At 42.1% G+C, this 21,124-nt stretch overlaps 1 protein-coding gene across 1 annotated transcript in view; it reads left to right on the plus strand.

Moving 5' to 3' along the window:
• Nucleotides 1-21,124, plus strand: part of LOC141228177 (uncharacterized) — a 781,624-nt gene that overhangs the window by 243,999 nt on the left and 516,501 nt on the right. The window contains exon 6 of the mRNA XM_073667298.1: nucleotides 16,658-16,745. Coding sequence (XP_073523399.1) covers nucleotides 16,658-16,745 — 88 coding nt within the window. The remainder of the gene's footprint in view (nucleotides 1-16,657; nucleotides 16,746-21,124) is intronic.

Below are 21,124 nucleotides of genomic sequence, written 5' to 3' on the forward strand. Positions count from 1 at the left end.
CCTGAGTATGTCCAGTGTTGCATCCCCCTCTTTTGTGTGGGTTCCGGTGCTGAGCCCACACCTTTCCGAGGACATGACAGCTATTCTGATCAGCTGTCACATGCCCCTAATGGCTGCGGGTGGAGTCATGATCCCGAGGTCTGCAGGAGACCCCTGTGCTTGTCATTGCCGGAATGCTATGAACTCCGCCCAGTGGTCGGCGCTCATAGTAAGTGAGCACTTTTACTACACACAGCAGTATCGAAGCCCTGCTATGTGTAACAAAGGTGATCGGAACATTACAGCTTCTAGTCTCCCATGGAGATTATTGAAGCATGTAAAAAGTTTAATTTAAAAAAAAGGTTTTAGAAATATTAAAAAAAGTAAAAATAAAACCAAATATACACATGTTCGGTATCGCCGCATTCAGAATCGCCCTATCTGTCAATATATAAAAAAAATAATCAGATCGGTAAACGGTGTAATGAGAAAAGATATCAAAACGCCAGAAAAAAAGGTTTTTTTGGTCACCGCAACATTGCAATAAAAGGAGATCAAAAGATTGTTTCTACTCCAAAATGGTATCAATAAAAATGTCAGCTCAGCCCCCCAAAAAAATAAGCCCTCAGCCAGTCCCAGATTCCGAAAAACGGAGACGCTATGGGTCTCGGAAAATGGTGACTTTTTTTTATTTGTAAACTTTGGATTTTTTTTTCACCATTTAAATAATAAAGAACCTATACATGTTTGGTATCTACAAACTCATAATGACCTGGAGAATCATAATTGCGTGGTAAAAAAAATAAAAATTGTAAATTACAATTTTTTTTTGCAATTTCACTACACTTTCAATTTTTTTCACGTTTTTCAGTACACGATATGGTAAAACCAATGGTGTCATTCAAAACTACAGCTTGTCCCGCAATAACAAGCCCTTACATGAAGAAGAGGAGCAAAAAATGAAAATACAAAAATGGAAAAACCCAAGGTGGTGTAAGGGTTAAAGAGAAGCTGTCAGCAGAATTTTGCTAAGTAAACTTAAAGGCATTGTCATGTTGCAGCTGTTACACTGTTTAAAATGATACCTGAGGTGAAGAAATCCATTTTGCTGTTCTTGTGTAATCAGTATTAGAACTTTTCAGTTAATGATATGTTTGTGGTTTGGGACGGGTCTGTAGGCAGGGTCTTATCCTGGTGCTCTAGGCCATATCAGCAAGAAAAGACCTGCCCGGAGGCCCTCCCCAAAGCACACACATGTTCTTCATCATAGAGACAGCCAGCGAGCCAGAGAGAGAGCCAGCCAAAGAGAGACTGCCAGGCAGACCGACTGTCTCTCTCTCTCTGGCTGCCTGTCTCTCTCTCTTTCTGGCTGTCTATCGGGCTGGCTGACTCTATGATGGGGAACATGTTTGTGCTTCGGGTGGGCCTGTGGTCAGGTCTTTTCTTGCTCATCTGGCCTATAGCACCAGGATAAGACCCTGCCTACAGTCCCGCCCCAGAGCACGGATATATCAATGTGCACTGGTCTCCCTCACTTCCTGGAGAAGCGCAAAGTGCCGTTCACACACAGCGCGTTTTGTTTCCTCCCTGCCCCATCTGTCTGTGCACTGCGCAATAGAACCCTGCGGCGCAGTGCACAGACAAATGGGGCCGGGAGGAAACAAAGCGCGCTCTATGTGAGCGGCTCTTTGCGCATGCCCGGTAAGTGAGAGAGACCAGTGTACGTCATAGGGCCCTGTGATGTGCAGGGGAGGGGGGAATATGGTAAATAAACACATGGTCAGGGATTTTGGGGATTACTAAGAAGATAGGTGGGGATTTCTTGGCGTCCGGGGGACTCCAATCCTGTGCAAAACAGAGTTGATAAAAACACATTTCTCTGCAATCAAACCTCTATAATGGGCCATACAGGTATGTATAGATTTACTTTTCTGTAACCTGTATGGCCATAGTAGAGGTCTGATATCTCCCTGGGGGTGACAGATTCCCTTTAACATGCTCACACTAAATTAAACGTCCTCTTTAGGCTACTTTCACATGTTCAGTATTGGTCAGTATTTTACATCAGTATTTGTAAGCCAAAACCAGGATTGGGTGAAAAATACAGAAGTGGTGACCTGTTTCTATCATACTTTTCCACTGATTGTTCCACTCCTGGTTTTGGCTTAGAAATACTGAGGTAAAATATTGACCAAACACTGAATGTGTGCACGTGGCCTTACACTCATAAAACCTGCTAGCATTAACTTATATTAGTAACTTTTTATCTCTACTAGTGTATTTCTCCTTCTACTCTACTTACCATGGACCAATATCACTAAAACCAATGTTGTTATAACGAGATATAACGCATTACCTTTTATCACATTGAGTAGCTACTTTACAAGGTGACATAGCTTTTAAAAACATCTTATCAAAATGACATGCATACTTAGCAAATATACAGTATTGTGCTCACATTATAGACAGGTGTGGAAAAATACTGCAAAGTAAGAATGCTTTAAAAAATTGATGTACTAATAGTTTGCCTTTTATTAATTGATAAAAATAAAATGAGAAAACAAGAGATATGTAAATTAAACCAATATTTGCAATCTTTGCCTTCCAAACCCCATCAAAGCATCAATTCTTCTAGGTAAACTTACACTCAGTTTTTGAAAGAACTTGGCAGATAGGTTGTTCCAAACATCTTAAAGGACTAACCACAGATCTTCGTGACTAAGCGACTACCTGGTTTTTGCTTGTGCCTTTGGTGGTGAGGATATGCTTGGCAACAGGTAGTCACCAGGTACCACTCCAGGGTAGGCCACAGGACTGCAGCAGCTGAGTGGAGGGTCGGAGGCACGAGTACACGGTACAGGAGGGAAAAGGCGAAAACGTGATTTTCCGAGGTTGGGGCAAGCAGCACGAGATCAGGCAGGATGGGAAAACTAGCCGGGTCGGTAACTGGAAGCGGAATACTGAGCAAAGTATAAACGTGAACCAAATAGGGTAGGAACCAACGTTTGAACGGGGAGTTGTAGGCAGAGCTGCCTAATAAAAGCCCTGCTAGAACAGGATAGGCTGGGGAACCTAATTGCTGCAGGACCTAGCAGGGTTAAATTCCTGCAGAGACCGGCCACGCCCCCTAAGGCTAAATGAATTCCACAACCATATGCAGCATGAGGAACGGCCTGACGCGGGTAGAAACTCCACGGTGAGTAGAGGTGCGCTGAGGAGGCATGCGAGTTACCTCCGAGACAGTTGAGATTAGGGTTCTGTTGAGGTCATATCATCACTTGCAATATTTCATGTTCTTCTTTACGCTGAAGACCATTTTAATGACATTGAATGTATGTCTGGGGGCATTACCCTACTGCAGAACAAATTTGGAGCCACATACCTCTTTGGTGGTATTGCATTATGGATAAGTATCTGCCTGTATTTCTTGGCATTGAGGACACCATTAATCTTGACCAAATTTCCAATTCCATGTGCTGAGATGCAGCTTCAAACTTGCAAGGAAACTCCACCACGCTTTACAGTTGCCCAGCTGGTGCTCATTATTTTATCACTCTCCAGCCCTTCGGCAAACAAACTGACTTCTATTACAGCCAAATATTTAAAATTTTGATTGATCAGTCCAAAACACCTGTTGTATTTTTTCTGCAACCCATTTCCTGTTGTCTTGCATAGTTTAGTGGCTTTGTATATATGTGGAAGGTATATTTTTTGTCCGAAATTCTACCATGAAGACCACTTCTGGCCAGACTTTGCTTAACAGTACATAAGTGTAGCTGGGTACCACAGGACTGAGCTAATGGCACTGCTGGACATCTTCCGATTTCGAAGGGACGCAAGCATGATGTATCTTTCATCTGCTGCACTGTTTCCTAGGCTTTCCACGGCATTTATGGTCCTTAATGATGACCATTTCTTGGTTTCCTCAATACTGAGAAATATAGGCAATACTTCTCCATCATGCAGTACCTGATAACCTAGACTGAATTTGTCTAGAATTGAGGCAGCAGGATAATAAAACTCAATCCTTACTTTGCTTCTGGCCTAGGGCAGCTCTCAGAATTCCACATCTAACTTACCTCTGCATCCCCCTCGATTTGTAATCCTTATAGAACCATGTTTAGACAGATCGTCAAGCTTCATCATGATTGGATCAAAATATTATGCACATCACAGCCTCATGAAGAGAATCCTCTTTGTCTGGACAAAAAACAAAAACTGACTTCTTCCAGGATCTCTTTTAAAGTGGAAATGCCCCCTAGTCACCTCAGCTTCTATTTCAAGTCCATAGACAAGGATAGCAAAACTTTATTGTACTTCTAGGATCTCTTTTGGAGCTGCAGTGCCTTTAGTCACCCAAAGCTATTATGGGTTGATTTACAGTGGGTACGAAAAGTATTCAAACCCCTTTAAATTTTTCACTCTTTATTTGTTCTTTTTTTTCTCATTAAAGTACACTCTGCCCCCATCTTGACTGAAAAAAAAAAACAGAAATGTAGAAATTGTTGCAAATTTATTAAAAAAGAAAAACTGAAATATCACATGGTTATATGTATTCAGACCCTTTGCTCAGTATTGAGTAGAAGCACCCTTTTGTGCTAGTACAGCCATGAGTCTTCTTGGGAATGATGCAACAAGTTTTTCACACCTGTATTTGGGGATCCTCTGCCATTCTTCCTTGCAGATCCTCTCCAGTTCCGTCAGGTTGGATGGTGAACGTTGGTGGACATAAATTTTCAGGTCTCTTCAGACATGCTCAATTGGGTTTAGGTCAGGGCTCTGGCTGGGTCAGTCAAGAATGGTCACAGAGTTGTTCTGAAGCCACTCCTTTATTATTTTAGCTGTGTGCTTAGGGTCATTGTCTTGTTGGAAGGTGAACCTTCGGCCAAGTCTGAGGTCCAGAGCACTCTGGAAGAGGTTTTCTTCGAGGATATCTCTGTACTTGGTCGCATTCATGTTTCCTTCAATTGCAACCAGTCGTCTTGTCCATGCAGCTGAAAAACACCCCCATAGCATGATGCTGCCACCATCATGTTTCACTGTTGGGTTGTATTGGACAGGTGATGAGCAGTGCCTAGTGTTCTCCACACATACGGCTTAGAATTATCACCAAAAAGTTCTATCTTCGTCTCATCAGACCAGAGAATCTTATTTCTCATAGTGTGGGAGTCATTCATTTGTTTTTGAGCAAACTCTATGCGGGCTTTCATATGTCTTGCACTGAGGAGAGGCTTCTGTCGGGCCACTCTGCCATAAAGGCCTGACTGGTGGAGGGCTGCAGTTGACTTTGTGGAAATTTCTCCCATCTCCCTACTGCATCTCTGGAGCTCAGCCACAGTGATATTGGGGCTCTTCTTTACCTCTCTCACCAAGGCTCTTCTCCCACGATTGCTGAGTTTGGCTGGATGGCCAGGTCTAGGAAGACTTCTGGTGGTCCCAAACTTCTTCCATTTAAGGATTATGGAGGCCACTGTGCTCTAAGGAACCTTGAGCAATGCAGAAATTCTTTTGTAACCTTGGCCAGATCTGTGCCTTGCCACAATTTTGTCTCTGAGCTCCTTGAGCAGTTCCTTTGAGCTCATGATTCTCATTTAGTCTGACATGCACTGTGAGCTGTGAGGTCTTATATAGACAGGTGTGTGCCTTTCCACATCAAGTCCTATCAGTTTAATTAAACACAGCTGGACGCCAATGAAGGAGTAGAACCATCTCAAGCAGGATCACAAGGAAATGGACAGCATATGACTTAAATATGAGTGTCTGAGCAAAGGGTCTGAATAGTTATGACCATGTGATATTTCAGTTTTTCTTTTTTAATAAATTTGCAAAAATTTCTACATTTGTTTTTTTTAGTCAAGATATGGTACAGAGTGTACTACTTTAATGAGGAAAAAAATTAACTTTTTAGAATTTACCAAATGGCTGCAATGAAACAAAGAGTGAAAATGTAGTCATGCGGATCTTAAGCGATTAATGCACGGATGATACCCGGGTCTGGAGAAGAGGAGACTCTCCTCCAGACCCGGCTACCATAGTACCTGTAAGTAAAAAAAGAATTAAAATAAAAAATAACCTTATACTCACCTTCTGATGGCCCCCACTCTGCTCTCGACGTCGCTGCTGGCTCCGTGGCGGGTACCGGTAATGTAAAAGGACCTTCCATGACATCAGCGGTCATGTGACAGGTCACGCGACCGCTGACGTCATGGAAGGTCCTTTTACATTACTGTACCCGCCATGGAGCCAGCAGCGATGCCGAGAGCAGAGCGGGGGCCATCAGAAGGTGAGTATAAGGTTATTTTTTACGTTCTAATTCTTTTTTTTTTGTAACATTATGTTGGTCACACAATATAAATCCATGCCGTTGCATGGATTTATAGTGTGTGACTAACTTTCAAGCTCTTTTCCAAGTGATGCTAAAATCGATTGGAAAGTGCTTGACAAAAGCATGCGAAATCGCATTCTAAAAACGCTTGACAAAAGCTTGTCCCTGGCAGAAAAAACGCATGTAAAATGCACATGCGTTTTTTTCTGCCAGGGAGATGCAGATATTCTCAGGAAAAATCTCGAGCATTTCTGCATCGTGGGCACTTAGCCTTAGGCTGTGTGCCCGCTATGCGTTTTTAAAGCGTTTATGCTGTGGAATTTCCGCAGCGTAAATGCTTGGGAAACGCTTGGTAATCCTTCCCCCATGGTCCCCAATGACAAGCCGCACTGTCAATGCCCATGCTGCGGATTTTTCCGCAGCGTTTATGCGGCGCTCAAAAATCCGCAGCATGTCCATTAATTTTGCGGACACGCAGCGTAATCGCCGCCATTGACTTGCATTGAAACGCATATAATCCGTGTCTGTACATTTATACACATGGATTATATGCGTTTCTATGTGCGGATGGTACCCAGGTCTAGAGGAGAGAAGATTCTCATCCAGACCTGGGTACCATTGTACCTGTGGAAAAAAGAATAAAATAAAAAATAAAGATTATATTCACCTTCTGGCGGCCCGCGGTGTGCTTTGCCGGCAGATCGCGAAGGACTGAAGGACCTGCGGTGACGTCACAGTCATGTGACGGCAGGTCTTTCAGTACAGGGCAACGCGATCTCCCGACAGCCAGCACAGGAGCGCAGCAAGACTGCAGGGGTCATCGGAAGGTAAGTATAGGTTTATTTATTTTTTTTTAAACATTCTTTACAGTCACACTATATAAATCCAAGCTGTTTGCATGGATTTATATAGTGTGACCAAGTTGTCAAGCACTTTCCAAGTGTTGCTAAAATCGCTTGTAAAGTGCTTGACACCCGCATGCGGAAATGCATGTGAAGAACGCTTCACATCCGCATGTCCCTGGCAGGAAAAACACTTGTACAATCTGCATGCGTTTTTTCTGCCAGGGAGATGCAGAAATTTTCTGCTTCATTTCTGCATCGTGGGCACATAGCCTGAGACTAACCACCAGGTTTGAGCTCTTTCAAAGGGTCTGTTTACATGGACCGATTGGCAGCATAAACTTCTGTTTATCACTGGTCATTTGAATGCCTGTTTGCACAGGCAGACCAAAGTAAGCGATGCGCACTGACCGATCTGTACAAAATCACTCAGTGTGCATAGGCTGCTATAGTTCTCGGCAGAACGAGTCTTGCTTAAACAGAATGATGGACTGCAGAGACCGATAATTTTTTGTGCTGCAAAATATATAATTTCACCCAATGATCGGCAGCAACACAACAATATAATTGTAAAATGAACATTTATAACAATGCTCTTTCACAATTATCTTGAAGTTTAAATGCTTCTTAAAGGGGTTGTCTAGGACTACTTTATTTTCATACTCCTAAGAACTAACAGGCAGATAGTTGCTAACTATCTGCCTGTTCTACCCAGCGTCATGAACCGCTCCTGCTGGCGATTCTGCTGCTTTACATCAACAGAGCAGATCGTAATCTTCCAGGTTGCTTTTTCGAGGGAGCGTGACTGACTACATCATGCTGATTGACAGCCTCCTGTCAATCAGCATAACATTGGCAGTTGCACTGTCAACACTGCGGAAAGAAGCAGTTGCTTTATTGACGTGACGTCATTCTGAAGCCGCGGAATTGCAAGCAGGATAGGTCTGTGACCACTCTGTGCTGGCAGAAATCGGCGCTGGGCAGAACAGTCAGGTAGTTAGCAACTACTTGCTTGTTCGTTCTTTAAGCCCATAGTAAAAAATAAAATAGTCTCAGACGACCCCTTTAACTCTGCCTTTAGATCTCTCTTGCTTATGGGGTGGAAGGGAGGTCTGTGGTTTAAGATCAGGTTATGTGTGATCCCCTGCCGGGGTGAGGATATTTTGTTTTGGCCTGACCTATGTTATCCTTGAAAAGGCATCAAATACAAAACAAGGTTTTCCTATGCTCTCTTTCCCTAAGTATAAAAAGTGATGAAGCAGATTTTCATTGGTCAGCACCAATCATGTTTGGATTGATGGTTATAAATTTATTTGGATTGTTCATGATAATCTTTATAACCTTGTCTAGCTGCAGTAATGAATATGTAAATAAGCACTCCCATCAAAGATTTTATCTTCTTAATATATTGTAGTCATCATATCATATAGCACTGTGTACTTACAATTGCTCAATTTTGCCTTTTTACTCTTCTCTGATATTTCTTCTCTGTTCTCTGCTCTATGTAAAAATAGGAAGTCTCTTTTCCTTGCATTTATTATTTCCCTCTTCAACTCCTGACCCAGCTGCTCCTACTCCCCCTGCCAGTGGCTTTTGCAGTGACTTATGACTCATACAGGGAAAATTTACCTCCTGTTTCTACATAGAGCATAGAAGGATTCAACTAGTCAGTTTCTAGTCATGTGATGTCATAGACCTAATGGAAAAGAGAATTAGGTGGGTAGAAAGGCAAAATGAGCAATTGTAAGTATACAGTGCTATATAATATCTTGATTGCTATATATTAAGAGGATAAAAATGTTGATTTTGTATAAATTAACTGAATTATCAGTGTAAATGACAAATATCCCATACACATGAATTCATTATCTGATTCAGTAATGATTGTAAAATCACAATTGATTATAATATTCCTTTATTCTCACGATTCACTAACAGGAAACTACTAAATTCAGACTATATTCATTGGGTTAATTCAGCACTTTGTAATTTAACAAGAGGTTAACAAGCAACTTTAAATGGTGCCCTAATCGCTTGCACTGACAAGTCTCTTTATTTCCCTCTGAAGAGCACAATTAGTAAAATAATAGAGGATTGTATGTTTTCGTTGACTGCTAACTGTTCTGCTCTGATAGATGGCAAGAAAAACAGATGGAATAAGGTGACACACTGAGAACATTTGTGTACAGCGATCCATCCTAGTAACTGAACCCAGGAAGCTAAAAATACTTGTAAACAAACATATCATCAACCAAACAGGCAGTTGGAAGTGACTAGACCTTTCTGAAGGTATTATGGGGCATCTTGGGCCAAAATTAAAGCTCTAGTTTAACTATTGGCATTTACTTTTCATTGGCTAATCCTGATGATTTTCCTGTGATTCAGTGAATATCTTATGAGCCTTCGCAGAGGCTAAAGGGTTGTTCCCAAAATAGTAAGTTATTCCGTATCCTCAGAATAGAGGATAACTTACTGATCACTGGGATTCCGATCACTGAGATCTTCTGCAGTTCCGAGAACAGGGCTCTAAAAACTGAGAACCAGGTCCTGCATATCCCTGTCTTGAATGGAGCGCTCTGCTATTTCTAGTGCTATAAACAATGAATGGAGCAGAGATTGAACATACACCATTCCATTCAAGATGGGGTTCTGCATTGTCTGGATTCCAGAGCCATGTTTTTGTGATCGATGGGGGCCCCGATGGTCAGCCCCGTAGCAATCAGTTATCCCACAGATAGGGGTTAAGTTACCATTTTCCGAATAACCATTTAACTGAGGTTACTAAAAGGCAAACCAATGGTCTAACGTAATGAACATTTCTATCTGCTTGTATATTTCGTGCTGAGATGGGCAAAAAAAATAAATCATAAAATCATAGAATGTTCGAGTTCGAATCGACATCCATGGTCATCGTGTCAACCCCCCTGCTCAATGCAGGATTCACTAAACCATCTCAGACAAATGTCTGTCTAGCCTCTGTTAGAAGACTTCCATTGAAGGAGAACTCACCACCTCTCGTGGCAGCCTGTTTCTAATATCTAATCTGTATCTTCTCCCTTTCAGTTTTATTCCATTGCTTCTCGTATTTCCATGTGCAAATGAGAATAAGGATGATCCCTCTACACTGTGACATTCCTCCAGATATTGTAGACAGCTATTAAGTCTCCTCTTAGCCTTCATTTTTGCAAGCTAAACATTCCCAGATACTTTATCCGTTTCTCGTAGTACATAATTTGCAGTTCGCTCACCATCCTGATAGCTCTTCTCTGAACTTGCTCCAGTTTTTCTATGTCTTTTTTTTTTAAATGTGGTGCCCAGAACTGAACTCAGTATTCCAGATGAAGTCTGACCAAGGAGGAGTAGAAGGGGATAATTACTTGACGTGATCTAGACTCTATCTATGCTCCTCTTAATACATCCCAGAACTGTGTTTGCCTTTTTTTCTGCTGCATTCATAGGCGGATTATAATGAGGGAAATCTGGGCTACATCATAGGGAGGCAGACATGCCCCCTGCAAGCTGTGTGCTGCGTTTCCTAAAGTGACGTCACACAGTGTCGCCTGGAGCTCATCATCCTGCCGCAGAGGAGCTGGTGCAGCAGACCTCAGTGAATGGCGGTAAATATGAGGTTTGGGGAGGATGTCTGGAGTAAGGAGGGGGCTGCAGGACCCTGCTCCCCTCCTGATGTGCTCACACGGATCCCTTAGTGTCAGGTCAGCTGCCGCTCTGCTGGGGCTCAGTGTGAGTTATTTCAGGGGTCTGACCTTTGCTGCAGATCAGCTCGCGCTATCATTGCCAGGTCATTGCCTCAAGCGTCATCAGATCTGCAAGAAAATTCAGAGTCTTGCAATAAATCACAGAGAGCCCCAGCAGAGTGACCGCAGACATCAGCATAGAGGATCCTACACTGACTCATCAACCCTGACCCTACAGGACGTCACCTACTATACTGCTCCATATGTAATATGTGAGGTCCTGTAGGCAGGTGTGATCAGTACAGTGTATATCCCTGTACAAAAAATGACATATCCAGTATACAGATTAGTGTATGGTATACTGTGGTACAGACATCAGATGGGATATAACAATGTGTATAGTATATAACATCTGATGTCTGTATCACGGTATATCGTACTAGCTATTGAAATCGTTCTACTTCCGGATGGCGAGCTTTTTTTATTGGTATATGCTCCCCCATCTTGGCCCTCTCTCCTGGTATCTGCTCCTCCATCCTGATATATACTACCCCATGCTGGTATATGCTCTCCAATCCTGCTCCCCCATCCTGGTATATACTCCTCCATCCTGGGATATTCTCCCCAATCCTGGTCCCCTTTCCTGGTATATGCCCCCCAATCCTCGTATATGCTCCCCCATCTGGGTCCCCCATCCTAGTATATGCTTCCCCATCCTGGTCCCCCATCCTGATATATGCTCCCCCATCCTGGTATATGCTCCCCCATCCTAGTCCATGCTTCCCACCCATCCTAGTATATGCTCCCCAGTCCTGGTCCCCCATCCTGGTATATGCTCCCCCATCCTGGTTCCCTATCCTCGTATATACTCCTCTTCATCCTGGTCTCCCATTCTGTGCTCCACCATGCATAAATAAATAAAAAAAAACAAAAAAACACTCCTACTTGCCTTTCCACCGCTCCACTGCAGCGCATCGCCTGCGTCATTTTACTAAAATGGCGCCGGAATCGGCGCCCGCGCATAGTGCAATATCCGGTTTCATTTTAATGAATACAATTGTGCTGAGTGTATTCAACAAAATGGCGCCAGAATATGCGCATGCGCATACTACGCTGTCCATTTTGTTGAAGACACTTTGCATATTTGTCTTCACTAAAATGGTGCCGAAAATTGTGCTGTGCGCAGATGCCAATTTTTGCGCCACACTCCTCCCCCGGCCTCTCCAGAGATGACAGGATCGAACAAGTATGTGTTTATGGTGCCAGAGATCGCGGTATGTGCTCAGTACTTATGGATACCGCAATCTCCGGCGCCACACTCCTCCTCCCTATCTGGGATGTGGATGTGTCTTTCTGTCTGCAGCCAGACTGCACAGGTATTGCGCTTGCGCAGTTTATAGAGGCTTCGGACAGAAGGACACATCCCTGATTGTACTATAAATACCAGTCATGTATTGTCATATAGACTGTACAGGGCCATACCTAGGGGAATCAGGGGGGCATGTGACCTGGGTACATTCGTCAGGGGGCTGCATTCGGTCCACCTCATGCGGTGGTAAGAGGTGTCTCCCAGGCTGCTGCATTTTGCATTCGACCATTCTCTGAGCTGGCTGTGGAACCGACAGTCGATCAGAGTAGGGAGCTATGTATAAGCTCATATTGTATATATAGGGAGCTATGTGGGGGCTCATACTGTATCTAGGGAGCTATGTGGGGGCTCATACTGTATATAGGGAGCTTTGTGGGGGCTCATACTGTATCTGGGGAGCTATGTGAGGGCTCATACTGTATCTAGGAGGCTATGTGAGGGCTCATACTGTATCTAGGAGGCTATGTGAGGTGGTAAGAGGTGTCTCCCAGGCTGCTGCATTTTGCATTCGACCATTCTCTGAGCTGGCTGTGGAACCGACAGTCGATCAGAGTAGGGAGCTATGTATAAGCTCATATTGTATATATAGGGAGCTATGTGGGGGCTCATACTGTATCTAGCTATGGGGGGCTATGTGAGGGCTCATACTGTATCTAGGAGGCTATGTGGGGGCTCATACTGTATGTAGGTGACAGTGTGGGGGCTCATACTGTTTGTAGGTGGCAGTGTGGGGGCTCATACTGTGTGTTGGGGGATGTGTGGGGGCTCATACTGTGTGTTGGGGGATGTGTGGGGGCTCATACTGTGTGTAGGGGGCAGTGTGTGGTCTCATACTGTGTGTAGGGGGCAGTGTGTGGTCTCATACTGTGTGTAGGGGGCAGTGTGTGGTCTCATACTGTGTGTAGGGGCTGTGTGTGGGCTAATACTGTATGTATGGGGCGGTGTAGGGGCTCATATTGTATCTAGGGAGCTATGGGGGGCTCATACAGTATATAGGGGGATGTCAGCATACTTAATTCTGCTCAATATTAAGTCATACAATTTAATATAATTTATTTTTTATTATTTTGTTAATATTATTAATATTGAGCAGAATTAATTTCAGCTTATTGATTCGGCTTCCATAACAGTCACAGTCTCTCATGTGGCCCCTTGGGAAAAATAATCTCCCACCCTGCTGTATTATGTATAGCGCTATGTTATGTATAGGCTGTACATAATGGAAACATTTTTTCGTCAATTTCCGTCAATGTGACCAAAGCATCTGTGTGTTACTCAGATGACCTATCACATGATCTATCAATGGGGATCATCTGACATGTCCCATGATACATCGGGTACCTGGGGGGGGGCACGCCTTCTAAACTGCCCGGGGCCCTAGCTACTCTTAATCCACCCTTGGCTGCATCACACTATTGATTCATGTACAGTTTGTGATCTATTAGTATACCGAATTCTTTTTGATATGTGCTGTTTCTTAGTTCTACCCCTCCCATTCTGTAGATGTAATTTTTGCCCAGATATATAATCTTGCATTTCTCCCTGTTAAATACTATTCTATTTGTCACTGACCATTGTTCAAGCTTATCTAGTTCCTTCTGAATTCTTTCTCTGCCTTCTCTAGTGTTAGCGATCCCTCCTAGCTTTGCATCGTCTGCAAATTTGATTAGTTTAATTTCAGTTCCCCTATCTAGATAATACTGGGGCCAAGACAGAGCCTTGTGGTACCTCACTTGAAACACTCTTCCAATTGGATGTTCAACCATTTATTACCACTCTTTGAGTACGATCACTGAGCCAGTTATGAGTCGACCTAACCGTAGCCTTGTCAATCCTATACTTGGTCATTTTTTCAATAAGGATAGCATGAGATACTTTATCAAATGCTTTGGTGAAGTAGAGATATACTATATCTACCATATTTCCCTAATCCACCTAGTCAGTAATTTCATCATAGAAGGAAATTAGATTAGTCTGACATGACTTGTTTCCTACAAACCTGTGCTGGCTCTGGTTAATTACTGTATTCTTATCCAAGTACTTTCATTCATGCTGTTAAATTATTTTGTTCAAAGATCTTTCCTGGTATAGAAGTAAGGCTCACTGCCCTGTAATTTCCTGGCTCCATCTTCATTCCTTTTTTTGAAGATAGGTATAACATTTGCCCTTTTCCAGTCTTTTAGGACTTCTCCCGTTCTCCAGGAAGTTTCAAAGATTCTGGCTAGTTGTTCTGCATTTTCCTCTGCTATCTCTTTCAGTACCCTACAATGTAATTCATCTGGACCAGGAGATTTAAATTCATTTTAATTAGCCAAGTGTTCCCTCATCATCTCTCTGTTTATTGTTAGTGTGGACTCTTTTATTCTTTCAACAGCGCAGTGAAGAACAGTTGATTTTACATTTGCTTTCTTAGAGAAAAATGAAGCAAAATAGGAATTTAAAAGTTCGGCCTTCTCAACATCATTTTTGACCAATTCACTCTTTCATCCTGTAAAAATCCTATAGCATCTTTAACTTTTCTTTTGCTTTTGACATACCCCCCCAAATTCTTTTTTTATTGCTTTTGGTCTCCCTTGCAAGCCTCACTTCGTTACTGGCTTTAGCTCTTCTAACGCTTACCCTGCATTCCCTGCAGACCGCATTATATTCATCTTTAGATGTGCCCCCCTCTTTCCATATGATATACATTTTTTTTTTTTTACATTTTAGCAACTGTTTAAGTTCTGTGTTCATCCATCCTGGTCTTTTTAAATGCTTCCAATTTTTCCTTCTTTTTCAGGAATGTTACTGATTGTGCAGTGAGAATTTCATTTAGCAAATTCTACCATCCTTCTTGGACATTTCTGTCCTTCAGAATATCCAGTCTTTGGACCTTTCCTACCATGATTTGGCAACTATTTATTTCTCCATGTTCCATTTAAATATTATGTTGGGTTATAGATTGAATTTGATGTTTACCTTCAATTTTAAAAACTATGAAAAACTATGAAATTATATTATGCTTGTATTTCCCATGTCAATGGTAAAATCGGGACTGATGACTGTTTTGGGGAACAGTTTTTGATCGCTTTTCACTGTTGCCATTTTATCTGCTGTGATTTTCCTTAAAGTCTGTTTCATATTTAACTCTAGCTATCTTGTTTCCCTCAAACTTAAAAGCTTGTGATGACAATCTTCTATAGTTATTCTTGTCCACAGGAATATTCGCATAACAATTAGAAATTTATATGCCACTCTGGCCAAACGGGGTTGTTGAGAGTTAGTCGACAACCTCCGTGAAACCAGATGAATAAAATATCACAGGTAGAAATCTCAAGTTGTTCAATACATGTAGGTGTTTTTGATTTGGTTTTTAAAATTTGAATTTTAGCACGTGGAATGGTTCATGCATTATAATAACTATTTGAGGTAATTATATTGTTTTCCAAAAGAAAAACAGAAAACGTAAGAGTATGCCTACCTGTAATAGTGTAACAACGCAACAGCACATCTTAATACCTAGCCGTACAGGAACTCATTGTGCTGCTGCATGGTTCAGAACACGGTATTAAAGGTATTGTCCCATAGAAACACAAATACTTTGTGTAATAAATGATTTTCTTACTAAAATTTGGGTAAGACAGAATGAAACTCATTACTGTTAAACAGTACCAAAGAGCGTAGTCTCATGCTATATCCTATGCGTCTGCTTAGTTCCTGTCTAACATTTCAGTTATTTTAGTCACCTAGAAATGTGACATTAATAGGTGGCAGGAGAAGAAGACGAAATCCCTTACTTCCTTCACAATGTATGTAAAACTTATTGCTGCCAGTGGTATTGGGCCACAAGGGAATAAACCGCACGGCAAGAGGGGTCCCTGCAATGTGCAGCATTCATAGAATCAAGACTAACATAAGAGAAATGTATTACAGGAATTTTGTCACATTTATTGTTTTATTTTGCGACTATCAAAAATGTTTTGGATTTAGTTTAATCCCTAAATTTTGTAAATGTCAGTTCAGTGATCTCAAGCTTTGCAGTAGGTTACTGTGATCAATGTTGGACTGGCATGCCAAGAGCCCACCAATGATATTAATTCTAGGGGCTCACTGTTCAGCAACATACAACCTTGTTCACAAATTGAACCTTGTTCACAAATTTGTCAATGCTTCAAAATGGCTAGTTTGTTAAACGAATAATGAGATACTGCCTTTGTCTCTACATGTGGCATTGAGTGTACTGAGCCAAACACTGCTCATGTAGTGGGCCCACTCAAGTGTTCCCCTGTGGGCCAGTGCAAGCCTTGCTGACATGACTCTTACAAAATCTTGGTGATCCTACATGATGCTGATTCTGGACAGTGAGTAGCTATTAAATTCAAGTCTATGGTATATACCTAAAAATGGAAACTATACAAAAATGAAATAAAAAATTACATATATATTTTTTGACTTCCTTGCTTTACAGATTGGTGTGCATTAGCCTGGGTCAGCTCCATTACACTGAACCTATATCTGAATGTAGTAAAAGAGATGAGAACAGACCAATATCAACTGTAAGTAATCTATCTTTTCTCTTAACATTACTATAGGAATAAATTACCAAAAATGTCCATATACATATCAATCATAAATACATGACAATTCAGTAAAATATAGAACAACCTATTTCCCAAGGTATAATCATCTTACCCAGTAAAAGAAGAGAACCATGAATAGATATAAAATCCAATAAATTTATTGATCAAATCTTAAAACTACATAGATTAAAAAATATATAACTTGTAATGCCTCACAGAAAGGGGCTCAAAATGCGCCTGACATATGATATAAAATGATCAAATAGGTGCATGGCATAGTATCAGTAGCATAGGCGCAATCATTACAGACCCTGTGTCTATCAGTAGAATAACTATACTCTGCTTAAGAAACACCTGCCAGAACCCAGAGTCCCAAGTAACCTGTACAAGAAGTGTGAGTTTATGTATAAATATAAATAGGTACAGTTACCTAATGCTGAAACTATCACCAAAGCACAGGGAGCCCCAGGTGTTGTCCCTTCACCCCGATGCATGTTTCGCCTCACTTCTTCCGGAAGAACTAAGACAACAAATGTGGCATGCCCCAGGGAGGGATCTTTTTGGGGTTGTCCCAGTTGTAGTACCACACTTGGTGCCCCTCGTCAAGGCAGGAGCAACCACATTAGGCATGACAGGGTATACTAGGGTCAGTTGCCTCATATCCAGGCTCCTGTTGACCTTCGTTTGGATGGCTACTTCTCACCTGAACGGACAGACTGATGAGATCAAGCCTCTTAATTCTTGCATGGGTACTCATAAGCACTTTATTGTGAATATACCTTGTGCATTTAATTTGTTTGGTCACAATCTAATAATTGCTCCACAAACCAGGCATAGCTCTTTTCAATATATTGCTTAATAAAAGTTAAGTTTTATATCTTTATTAGATTAATCTCGCCTTTCTGGTTATTTTATTTTTTTATATTATAACTATGACCATGTACAAATGCATAGAATATAAATAGGAATATATTTCAAAAGGTGCAAGTGACTTACAAAATAACATAACGAGCGAATATCAGATGACATTTTCTTGCTTTTAATGACACAAATATGAGAGTTTTTTCTTTCCTTTATTTTGTCTGCAAAATAAACTTTCTATATACTGTACACAAATGCATAAAAGGAGACTAAGGCCCCGATTAGTCAATGAGATCACGCCACATTTCTGTCATAAATCGCTTTGAAAAGTTGCAACATTGTTGTGCTGGTAAATTTTTCCGACTTTTGGTGTTTTCACGCCAGTTTCTCTGAGCTCTGTCAAAATGGACAGAGCTGGGGCAGGACAGATGCATGTCGAGCTGTGGTGGTCCTTAAATCAGAAATCTCACTCTTCATGCCACGCCACCACGCGTCTGACTCCAACACACACCCTCATCAAGACTGACATTGTTCATGCCGCTCTTGATGAATTGGGGCTTAGGTCTCCAAAACACCGGCACAATCCATGGACGTGTTGTGCTATAATATTTTAATAATTTGGAATATGACATATTATTACTGTTAATAATGAATATATTAATGTTAAATTATGATGTTTTCCCCTCTCTAAAGAAAATAATTTTGAAGCATTATTAGCTCACTTACCTTTTATTCTGCCATGACGTGTCCTGTTAGAAATCTGAATGCTATGTGCACATTGTGTTCAGCTTCCCTTCCTGCCCTGATCTTACAGTGCTGGTTAGGGGAAGAGAGAATTGTCCAGCTATGAATAGCCTGACGGAGACTATTCCTGATCATTAAAGGAATCTGTCATCAGGATTTCACTACATGTCACCGATTCTGTGTCAGAGTTTCGTGTATGTGTCAACTCAACAATTATATTTGCTGCAATACTAATGCCACCACTTATCACATATGATTGCAGTATGGACTTACAGCCCATTAACACATTGCAGTCACACCCATTTGATACCCGCAAAGCGTGTTATCCAGTGCTATCCTGTACTAAAGTAGAATTGTGTATAAAGAGCATGCAAATATTCCCAAATTAGTGCCGTATTTTTCGGACTATAAGATGTACCCCAAATTTTGGGAAGGAAAATAGGAAAAAATTTTTTTTTATAACATGGGGGTCCATCTTATAATCTGAATAGATACAGTATCTTACCTGGGGGGGGGGGGGGGCGGTGGAGTGAGGGTCACAGGAGGCAGAATCCTTCAGGAAGCCGGCAGAAGTAGAGTAATGCTGAGGATCCTGGATGTGAGAAGCCGGTGCTCCAGCAGCGGAGAGGTGCGATGGTGGTGAAGTAGGATCGCAGGGCCCTCCGTTCCCTCCCTCAGTAACCCGGCGGCTGCAGCAGAAGATGTGAGATGCCGCGGGGCTGGTGTCTGGCTGTTAGCGGCATGGCAAAGCGGCGTGCGCTGCTTTCCGGTGGCCGCGGCCATTATCCTGAAACCGTGATCTACAGGAAAATGGTAGCCCGAGCCCCCAGTCTGCGCATGCGCTGGCTCGAGCTACCATTTTCATATAGATCGCGGCTTCAGGAAGATGGCTGTAGCCATCAGAAAGCTGCGCATGCCGCTCTGCCTCGCTGCCGACAGCCGCAGCATCTCACCTCTTCTGCTGCTGCTGCCGGGTTCCTGAAGGAGGGAGGGCACGGAGGGCCCTGCAATCCTGCTACACCACCAACGCAACTATCCGGTAAAGTAGCGTTCGGACCATAAGACGCACCCCCCATTTTCCTCCCAAATTTGGGAGGAAAAAAGTGTGTCTTATAGTCCGAAAAATACGGTAATTTTTTGCCCTTCTCATTAGCTTGTGTAGCTGGGTGCAACACCTGTGTATGGGTGTATCTGTTACGTTGTGAAGTTATGTTGCTTTATAGTAGAAAATGTGGCCATTGTGGGAATTTAACTTAAGAGGAATATTTGTTATTGCTAGTCATTACTTCTTACTCATTGTTTGCAGCATAGTGGCTGAGTGCAGAGGTGGACATACTATTGGTGTAACCTGTACATCCAAACAGGGGCAGGAGAGGTAAGGTGTACCCAGGGCTGCCACCAGAAATTTCAGGGCCCCATACTGGCAAAATTTTCGGGCCCTCCTGAGACTCTACCCCAGGCTCCACCCCAGCTCTGCCTCCACAGTCCCACCGCCCACTCTTGGAAAAACTCCACTTCTGCGCCATGTCCTCACCATTCACACATTAACAGTTCCCATCGAACACCATATCACATACATAGCCATCAGCTTTTGTTTTGGCTAAAAGATTTTTTAAGCCGCCAGGACAAGGTAGACTCTTCTGGCTGGGACCTACTCTACTCTAACCTTTTAAACATTTCTTATAATACCCAATACTCTTTTTAAGTATATTTTTCTTTAAGGGAATGTGTCGCATACATTTTTTTTTAAATGACCAATAATACCACATACAAGGGACAAATACTGCCACACCATTACCAGACCACATATTACCACCACATAGTGACCGAATAACACCACATACAAGGAACAAATACCGTCACACCATGGCCAGACCACATATTACCACCACATAGTGACCGAATAACACCACATACAAGGAACAAATATCGCCACACCATGACCAGACCACATATTACCACCACATAGTGACTGAATAATGTCACATACAAGGAACAAATATCGCCACACCATGACCGGACCACATATTACCACCACATAGTGACTGAATAATACGACATACAAGGAACAAATACCTCCACACCATGGCCAGACCACATATTACCACCACATAGTGACTGAATAATGCCACATACAAGGGACAAATACCGTCACACCATGACCATACCACATATTACCATCACATAGTGACAAAATAATACCACATACAAGGAACAAATACTGCCACACCATGGCCGGACCACATATTACCATGACCTAGTGACTGACTACTTCAATACTGATCATTAATAAAAAAAAACGCAATACTAATATTCCTATAAGTGCCATTATAGATGGGGGCTCTGCACATAATATGCAGTGTATAGTGTAAGTGTACAGGTAATACAAGAATCACCATTGACATTATACTCAGGAGCTCTGTATATAGTGTATAGTGTACAGGTAATGCAGGGATCACCAGTGACATTATACACAGGAGCTCTGTATATAGTGTATAGTGTACAGGTAATGCAGGAATCACCAGTGACATTATACACGAGCTCTGTACATAGTATGTAGTGTATATTGTCAGTGTACAGGTAATGCAGGGATCACCAGTGACATTATACACAAGAGCTCTGTACATAGTATGTAGTGTATAGTGTCAGTGTACAGGTAATGCAGGGATCACCAGTGACATTATACACAAGAGTTCTGTACATAGTATGTAGTGTATAGTGTCAGTGTACAGGTAATACAGGGATCACCA

The sequence above is a fragment of the Phyllobates terribilis genome, unplaced genomic scaffold, assembly GCF_046119375.1.
Source record: "Phyllobates terribilis strain yellow unplaced genomic scaffold, ASM4611937v1 Scaffold_2__4_contigs__length_985480577, whole genome shotgun sequence".
Classification (NCBI taxonomy): Eukaryota; Metazoa; Chordata; class Amphibia; order Anura; family Dendrobatidae; genus Phyllobates; species Phyllobates terribilis.